This window comes from Plectropomus leopardus, chromosome 7 (genome assembly GCF_008729295.1).
Source record: "Plectropomus leopardus isolate mb chromosome 7, YSFRI_Pleo_2.0, whole genome shotgun sequence".
NCBI lineage: Eukaryota > Metazoa > Chordata > Actinopteri > Perciformes > Serranidae > Plectropomus > Plectropomus leopardus.
The window spans coordinates 26,003,880-26,013,737 of NC_056469.1; the positions used below are offsets into that span (position 1 = coordinate 26,003,880).

General features: G+C 40.8%; 1 protein-coding gene across 1 annotated transcript; it reads right to left on the bottom strand.

Moving 5' to 3' along the window:
• Positions 1-1,528: 1,528 nt before the first annotated feature.
• On the bottom strand, positions 1,529-9,139 carry clk2b (CDC-like kinase 2b). Its single transcript, XM_042490202.1, has 11 exons — positions 8,762-9,139; positions 7,119-7,209; positions 6,972-7,038; positions 6,774-6,890; positions 5,572-5,738; positions 5,151-5,245; positions 3,208-3,337; positions 3,033-3,115; positions 2,237-2,316; positions 2,069-2,159; positions 1,529-1,983 (listed from the first exon to the last, which is right to left on the bottom strand). Exons 1-11 carry the CDS (start codon positions 8,825-8,827, stop codon positions 1,801-1,803), a joined length of 1,170 nt encoding a protein of 389 aa, XP_042346136.1. The 5' UTR covers positions 8,828-9,139; the 3' UTR covers positions 1,529-1,800.
• Positions 9,140-9,858: the final 719 nt, after the last annotated feature.

A 9,858-nucleotide genomic window follows, 5' to 3' on the forward strand; every position in this document is an offset into this window, starting at 1 on the left:
TGTCTTTCAGCTCATTGTCTTGACTATCTGACCCACAACTTAACTTTTGTGAAACTTTTGTTTCACTCTCGCCGCTTTCATCAGCATCATTTTAAACCAACATGACCTCATACCAAAACAACACTTCTAACAATCCAATTTCAAACACGTGGTTAACATCTTCAAATGGTTGCAGTTTGATTAGGTTTGGGCAACAAAACGACTTGTTTCCCTTGATGAAAAGATTGTGATGTAGGTTAAATTAAGTAACATGATTTAAGTTAATATAACTTAATATGTGCCATGTGAATTTTGGTTAAACATGGGACACAAACAGTAGTCTCCTGGGTGAAAGTCCTGTCTTTGTTTGACCTTTCTGACCACCCTGACACCTACTCTACTCTGCGCAGGCTTTGTTGCTCTTTGTACAGTGTCATCTGACTTCCTCATTTGCTCGTATCTTAATTACTACGGCGTCTAGAAGTTGCCGCCTAACAATACATGAAAATATGAATTGACAGCGTGCACAGATGATCTATACAGCTGTTTTTTGGAGTGGAGTACAGTTTGTTTTCAGCCTAGACGGCAGACAAATCTGAACCTAATGGAGCATTTAGCAGCTTAAGTGTTCCCTTAGGAGTTGGTAGTGACTAAAAACAGAGCTAAAAGGAGAGTAAATATTGGATTTGACATTCATCAAGTGGCTGGAAATACATGTCCATATGAATGAACGTTGCTACATATCTGCTGGGTGTGTATAGGCAACTGTGCACTATAATATGTAAAAATAATATATCAGAAGTGTGTTCACAGGTTTTTTCTAGCACCACTAAAGTGGCCAAAAAAATAATAAGTTACTGCATGTTTCTGTGAATAAAACTGCATTAACTTGACTTTCTCTAACTATTAAGATTGTTTTCTTTCTCACTAACAACTCAACCAGCTGACTGAGAGCATCACCAATCATCTTCCTCTCTCTGCTGCTGTCAGCTGTTATTTCAGCGTCCAAATGACATGACCCATCTTAACCTTCAGTTTCATCAGAATAACCTTCCTCTGAGCTCGTTAGGAATCTCACTACAGATCACATCCATCCAAACCTTCAGGTATTGTTTTTTACTCTCTCACCTCCGCCCACATCCATCATCCCCCCAAAATTCAGCCTTCTTTCCAAAGTCTTGTCGCACACGGTCATTTTTCTATTTCTAACATTTGATCAAAAAAAATCTTTTAATTTTAGAGCCCTTGTTTCAGTTAGTCTTTCCTGATTAACCCTTTGAAAACAGAGCAAACTGGCATGATTTCTTTCAAAAACATGGGAAGAAGAGAATGAAAGACGACAGACATTAGTAAAAACTACCAAAGAAAAAAAAGAAAAATAATAACTAACGAAAGTTTCAATAAAGAAGAAAGTGACCTGGAAAAAGCTTCTAAAAAAATCAAATAATTCTGAAATATAATTTAAAATACAGAATTATGACATTTATAAATATAGTTTTTCCTAGCTTTTTTCTTTTTTTTTTCTGTCAAGACATTTTCCCTAGCTCTTTTAAAATAATTTTATAAATGTATTAATTTCTGGAACATTTCTTACCAAATTGCTTAATGCCTTTTTCCCATACTTTTAAATGGAATCACACTAATTTGCTCGCAGTTCAAAGGTTTAAATACTTTTGAAAGGCATCTGAAAGAGCACACGAAAAATGATGGTGCTCCAGGTTTCAAAGGGTTAAGATATGATATAAAGTTATGTGATTTAGAGAAACTAATACTTGCAAACACACTGGTATGGTCCTCGTAGCTTCAAGTGTCCATTCAGGGTCATCTGTTCATGTCACAGCTGTTCCTCCAGACTTGACTCCTCCCTGGGTGCTGAAGAGGCAGGAAGAAGGGGTGACACAGGACAGAGGACAGAGAGATGCGTGTCGAGGGCTCGTACTCCAGCATCCTCTCCAGGAGGTAAAAAAGCTGGTGGTGTTCTCTCCCGTGAGACAACAAGTACTTCTGGACAAAAAAAAGAGAGAGCAATATGTCGTTTAAGGGACTTAATGTGCTGCATGTGTAAAGGTGTGCTCCTGCTTCGGCTCACCCTCAATGGTTTGCATTTGGCTTTCACGTAGCGTCCGGCTTTGGAGCACTCGTTCCAGTCCAGACGCCCTCGGTGGAAATACTTCTGCTTTCTGCGATGACAAACAGAGATGTTTTTTCAGATGAAGTTTGCGTGCGTGTGTGTTCGTGTTGTACAGGAGTGTGTTACCTGCTCCTTTGGATCATTCTCAGAGGAACTGGTCCCTGTATTCTCTCCATCATAGCGAGATGCTCCTTATTGTCATGAGTCTAAGAGTAAAGATCAGGCCAAAAAGATCAAAACAATGGACCTCAATTACAAATATCTTCCTTAAATTTGTTAAATCCATTAAAAAAAGGACCTAAGAAGAGTCTGCGTCTGATTCACGACGTCTTCTCAAACCCCAGAGCTGTTTGCACCTGAGCTCTTATAACAATGGGTCTGATTGTTAGACGTGTGTTTCAGTTGGTGAATCTCGCAAATCACCTTAATAGGGTATGAGACTGCAAGGCCGTGTGTACAAACAGAGACTGAAGAAGAAGAAAAATGCCCAAACAAAAGTCTGAAGAAGGTGAAGCACTGAGAAAACTTTTTTTCTAAAGTGGAGGTATTTCTACAGCATGAATGCCAAACTAGCTGTCAAATGTAGAAGCGCAGGAGTTGATATAAAATAACTCATAAAGAAGCATGCTGAAAATTCACAATAATAAACCACCTGACCCACAAACTGCAAACTTTATGCATAATAGACACACAGCTGTTGGACTGAGGACAGAGACGGGTGTATGTGTGTGTATTTGTGGGGTGGATCTTTGCGTAGATCCTGTTCTTACCCAATAACAAATCCCAAATAAAAAAAACATTGGTGGCTGTCAAAATCTTTGTAATAAGAAGGTTTTACGTAAAAATATCTTCTCAGAACAGATGGTGAATGAGGGCCAATGCTACGTCATTAATTGTACCGATACAAACACACATATGTGACCTGGAACAGCGTGAAGCCTTCGTAGTATTCGAACAGGATGCAGCCGATGCTCCACACATCACACGGGTGACTCCAACCCAACTCTGTGGGAGACAGAAGAGGGACAAAACCTTCAAATGTCTAAAGAGGACTGACAGCTCCTGGTTACTCTCCAGTCTGAGTCAACATTTCTTACCCAGAATGACCTCTGGAGCTCGGTAGTGACGCGTAGAGATGACGGTGGAGTGGTGTTCGTGGTCAAAGGTGGCGCTGCCAAAGTCAACAAGCCGCACTGTGGTGTCGTTTATTCTCCGCTCGTTGCACTTCTGAAGGAAGACAGACAGAAAACAAGCCAACAGTTTATCCAGATGTGCAGCAATTTACCCAGAGAGAGGAAACGCCCCAGTGTTGGTAATAATGCTCTTTTGCAAAGTCAAACCAAAGGTCTGATGTTCCAGAGCTCAAAATCCCTTTAAGTAATATTTTTGCCCCTGGTTTAATGTATGTTTTCATCAGTCAATATATTGAAATCACCCACCTACAGTTTATAGCCTCCTGGTGTTACACTCTTTTCTTGACTTAAGACATTGATATCACAACACTGGCTGAATTGATTTTTACCATTCAAGCTGCACTTGAAACTTTCATCCCCCGTTGTTTTTCTGTTATTGAGCGTTTTTACAAATCTCTCACAATGTTGGTTTATAAGAGACACATGCCCAAGGTCGACACAAGGTTAGACCTGTGAGAACACAAGACCCTGGGAATATCAGGATGACCCCCACAGAACTATGATAAATACACAGTTTGACATTTTGGCAAATATAAAGCTACAGTCAGCAGCCAGGTAAGCTCAGATTAACAGAAAGACTGGAAACCGGGGAAAGCTGGCCTGGCGTATTCTTTGCATAAATCTCGAGGCTTTATGGAGCAACTTCAGGTGAGACGGGCCAACAGAGACTGGAGGGGAAGAACAAAAAGAGCCAGAGTTTCAGGTAAGTTCTGAGTGAGTTCAGTCAGAGGCTGAGCTGAACACACACACACACACACACACACACACACACACACACACACACACACACACACACACACACACACACACACACACACACACACTATGTTTTCGCATAATTTTTGATGGTTTACCAGCTCGTAACGGTCACTCTAGTTGGTTTATCCACTGAGGTTTTTGTAAAATTGAAACCAAATCAACGTTCTTGAGTACAGAGAAATAACACGGTCATGGGGAGGAAGTATGAAAAGCAAAGGGCATAAATCAGTTAAGTCTACTGTCATGTGTTATGCATGAAGATAAATGTGCACAGCTTGTAAGGCTGGCCAGACCAGCATCTTAAACCATCAAAGACCAGCAAGACCTGGATCAGGACCATCTAAAACCATCCTCAACCAACTAAAACCAACTAAAACCCCCAACCAGCATAAGCATTATTTTCAGCAGGGTTGGCATGAATGATATGTCAATGCAAAAGTCTTACTTTACACTTAGGAGTTTGTTTAATTAGTGAGATTTAGAGATGATGAGAGAGACAGAGACAGACTGTCTCCGCCTGCTTCCAGTCTTAATGCTTAGCTAAGCTAACAGCTGCTGCCTGTGGCTTCATTATACACACATGACAGTGTTATCAATCCCCTCACCTATCTCTAAGCAAGAAATTCAAAAAGATTACTCAGAATGCACAACTTTTCTTTGAAAGGTCAGAGTCTAACCATTAAGTCTGCAAAGTAAAACTGAGAAGAAACTCAACAATTATGTTAAAATGTTACAGCGTGGGATTGTTTTATGCTCCATCTGACATCTTTCTATTGCAGCTCTCAGAAATTACACTGTGTTATTATTATTTGAATTTTTCTATTATGCAGGGTTCGTCAAGGTTTAAAATGAATAAATAAATAATATCTTATTGAAGAAGCCACACGTTGTCCCACCGAGGTCAGAAAACACTACCTGGATAAATCTGTGCCTGTAAAAGGAACAAATGTGGGTGTTTCACCGGTTCGGCTGAGAAAAATTTGCATCAGAATGGGAAACCGTAAAGCAAATCTCCCTCCGCCTGCATTAATCTCTGCTTATTCAACATCCTGATTTCTTTCCCAGCCGTCATGCCTGCAGTTGTTTACCTTCTCGGCGTTATATATGAGGGAGTAGTCTGAGTTGACAAAGAGGATGTTCTCGGGCTTCAGGTCGGTGTGAGTCAGCTTGTTGTCATGGAGAACTGCAGTGGAGACAGAGGGAGGAGAGACAGTAGATTTATCAGGAGAGAGCCAACGCCCTCGTCTGGTCGAGTTTTCCGTTGGTTTAACAGACATCGTGATGGATTTGTGTGGGGAAATAAATGTTTATAATGGGTATAAAAGAAAAGAATTCTCTATATCACAAATACTGGAGACCAACCATTTTCAGGTTACAGTCACCTGCTAAATATCTACGTGGCTTGTTTGGTGCTGCATCAATAATCTGCTGCCTGTCATCACTGACAATGATCCAGAGGTACGAGTGAAAAAACTGACACAGAGTTATTGTGCCGCATGCTGGACTCACAGCTGACAGCGTGGCAGATCTGGTGCGCCATGTGTCGGATCTGGTTAATGGGATAAGGCAGGAAGCTGTTTGCTTTCAAGAAGTCAAAGGTGCTGAGAGACAGCAGCTCGAAAGAGATGCACACATGGCCGTAGTAGTTAAACCAATTCAGCATCTGCACACAGTGACTGACGGGGAGAGAAACACACCGGTGAAAGGTGCACTAACAAAAACTCGAATGAACACTCTTGTATTTGCTCCCATTTTTTACAGTTAACCCAGCTAGCAGCAGGGAACGTTCCTACAACATTTCGCTGACGTTACCTTCAAGTTGTAACTATGTTTTAAAGAAAACATTTTAATCTAATGTTCAAAGAATGTTTTAAGGATGTTTATCATTTCAAATAATGTTCCTTTTAGGTTAAACGCTGACTAAAACGTAACGTTACAACTGCAGCAATCTGAGGATGCTGAGAGTTTTTGTTGTTTTATCAAATATTCCCACAATATTCATGAGAACGAAACATTTATGTTTTATCGTACAACACAATGCCACAGCCGTCTCCAGTGCTGTTTCCCTGAACAATACATCTGACCGACCTCACAACCACACAAGTCAATTACGATGACAATCTGCTGTCAGGTTAAGAACATGTTGAGGTCGATGAGCGTGCAGATGAGCTCCACTGAGACACTTTCTGATGCTTTTTGCAGAAATTCTTCACTTGTGCAAACCAAATATTGCATAAACTGTGTGGGTGGCTGTTCTCAGATGATCTTGCAGCTGAAGTCAATGGAAATGGTGTGGTTAAATGTGGTCTGCAGTTGTGAGGCTGGTTGGATGTACTGCCAAGTTCACAGAAATGACACTGGAAACTGTTTATGGTCATGCAGTGACCGCTCAACTGATGGGTGACAGCTGTGGTGGACACGGCTAAAGTCAGCATGCCAATGCCACACTCCCTAAAAACTTGTGCCATCTGTGGCATCGTGTTGTGCGATCAAACTGCATATTTAATGAGGAGTTTAATTGTATTCAGTGTTAAATTTGCTCAGCAGGAGAAGAAGTGCTCACCAACATGGACTCTGTCTTTTGTGAACATTAAAAAAAAGTCTTCAATATTTACCTTCAACCTGTGAAAAATGGGAGCAAAAACAAGTGCTGCATTTACATTTTTGTTCAGTACAAAAGGCAGAAAAAATCAAAATCACAAACTACTCACTGTCTGTTTTCTGGGTCTCTCTCGCTGATCTTCTCCAGCACGTTGATTTCCAGTTTGGCTGCTTCTCTGTATTTCTCCAAGTTCTTAATGATCTTCAGAGCAACTCGACTTCCTCCTCTGTGGGTTAAAACTGTCTTTAAAAAGCAATAAACGTGTTGCATATTGGTTCAACATTCATACTTAGATGAAGCACGTTACCTGCTGTGGTCCACACACTGCACCACCTTCCCAAAAGTCCCCTCACCTAACGTGTCGATTATCTCATCTGTGAGACAGATTAAGGTGAAATTAAAGCTGGAGCACTTTTTTTTACAACAGCTGCCAACTCACTGAACTGATACCTACATCTGTCCTTGAGGACGTCCCCACTTTTGTAGATCAGGTGGCCGTTCTCAGTGTCCCTCTCATTGTCGCCTGCAGCCTCGGGGCTGCTGCGCTGGAAACAAGGTCAAATTTATGATAGAAGGAGCAAAAGAAAAAAAAACTGTCCGTCTTCACCGTCCAACTAAAGACAGAGGCAGATTGGGTGGCATTTGACCTCTTGGTCTGAAAGGGCAAAGGTCAACTGGTAGCTAAGACTGATGCATTCAAACTTGCAAACAAATGCATACACCGTGTAACAAATCTGCACTGAAAGGCACTTTGTTTTATTTATTCTTTTAAAGGGACAGTTCACCCAAAAATCAAAATACATGTTTTTTCTCTTATCTGTATTGCTTTTTATTGATCTAGATAGTTTTGGTGTGAGTTGCAGAGTGTTGGAGATATCAGGTGTAGAGATGTCCGTCTTTTCTCCAATATAATGAAACTAGATGGCACTCGGCTTGTGGTGCTTAAAGCAAAAAATAAATAAATATGAAAAACTCAACAGCAATGCCTCTCTCCAGAAATCACGACCTGGTTATTTAAGATAATCCACAGACCTTGTTGTGAGCAGTTTCACGTAGGAACTACTTTCTTTCTACTGAAGCACACAAACTGTATCACAGTATCAAAGCAGGAAGAGATGTATTCATTAAAAAAAAACACAACCCGTCTTTGTGGCACTATCTCTGCGTTATACTCAGTGATGTTTTTGGGGAAAAAATGCTTTTTGTCTCAGTATCCTCGCTGGAAAAACAGCAACAGGTGGCTAGAAACACCTATGTTTGTTTGTTGGTTAGAAAGGCACTGGAAGAAGCAGTGATGAGTCACAAAAAAACAGCTGGTTTTCTTTGATGGTTTCAAACAGGGGTCTGTAGTGGTCTGTGTTTCTGAAGGTGTCACCAGCCGCCATCTCCCAATGTCAAAGTCAGTATGTGGTTCAGCAGAGAGAAAATAGTTCCTTCATGAAACTGCTCACAACAAGGTCTGTGGGTTATCGTGAGTGACCGGGTCACGATTTCTAGAAAGAGATATTGTTGTTGAGTTTTTTGAGTTTTATTAATATATTTATTTATTTTGGGGAATTTAGCACCACAAGCTGCCATCCAGTTCCATTATATTGAAGAGAAGGCAGACATCTCTGCTACAGTCAGCAACTCAAACCGAAACAATCTAGGTTGAACAATTTTGATTTTGGGGTGAACTGTCCCTTTAAAACCGCAGCCTCTAAATGCAACTGTGATCAAACAAAACCCTCCAGAATGCAACCTCATGCACTAAACGTCGATCTGGACGAGCGGAGTTCGTTCTAAATGAGGTTAATAAGAAATGTCAAATGACTTCTGGCCTCTTTGGAGGAGCCTCGGCTCTATTTCCATCCACATTCTGAGACTGTTATTAATATCAGAAGCCCAGCATGTGCTGAGGAGACGCTTAGTGCAGGACACGGGCCACGAAATAGAGCCTGCACATAAAGCAAGGGACATGTAAACAGAGTCTGCACATTATCTGGGGAGCTTAAGGACACATACTGCGGACGATTTAAGGTCAAAAGTCAACCATGATGCAAAAGGTGACAATTATTAGTAGAAATAAATGCATGCAGAGAAAATAGAGATACTCACAGAGAGGCAGAGGCAGAGACAGTCCAGGAAACCCTTATAGAGAGAGTACATCTCTGTCTTTCCCATTATGCGGAAGTGCAGAGCTACTCAGAGATGAGAGGAGCTTAAGTGGACGTGAAGAGGATGGAGAGAGGGGGTGAAGTAAGATGAAGGAAAGAGGCAGGTGAAGGAAAAGCAGAGAAACTAGACAACATGGAGTTGTGGAGAGAAAAGCACAAATGACAGGACAATACAACAGCAGAGCAGAGACGGAAAAACTAGGAGTTGTTACGGAGAAAAACACAGCTTGCGATGTTGTCAGCAGAAAGCAGATTCAAAGATGAGACAGACACAAAACTAACAGAAGAAAAAATAGCTCAAGAGGAGAGAAAAAAGTAAAAATCAAACACCAGTGAGCAAGTAAGCTGAAAGACAAAAACAGAAAAGCGACGGACAGAAATGAGACGGAGGACAGACAGAGAGGGTGAGAAAGAGAGAGCTGAGACAGATGCTAATAATAAACTTTGGTCACAACCCCCTGAGAAAGTCTTCAGAGGAGAATCAAGATGTAGCCAAGGGGAGCAGGGATCCAGTTTCACTCAACTTACTTACTCTCCTCCTTGCACCTCCTTAACCCCACAATATGTTTCGCCACACCTGTCCTGCTCCACGTGCCGTCTTCACAGACACAACTGACCCAGATTTCATACAGATTTTATTCTGTGGTTCACATTCAAAGGGCTTAAACTGAAAGGTGAACTTTTTTTTTTTTTTTTTTTTTTTTTAGTGCCGGATAAGACGAGGCAACGTCTTTGAAAAAAATTGAAAATATATAACAATAAAAACAGTTAAAATACTCATCTGAAATCTCATGAAGTTGATCAAACTTATTGGTCAGAGTAGCAAAATGGACCAATGATTTGCTTTTGGAATTCTAAGAAACAGCAGGTCAAATGTCTAAAAACATCAATAATATCAAACGTGTCAAAAATACATTAATGCCCAAACTTATGAAGCCATCAGTAACAAAAACTATTTGACTTCCATGAACATTTTTGTGTCTGAAATGGTTTAAATTCAGATTTTTTTTCTCTCTCTCTCTCCTAATAAGTGAACAA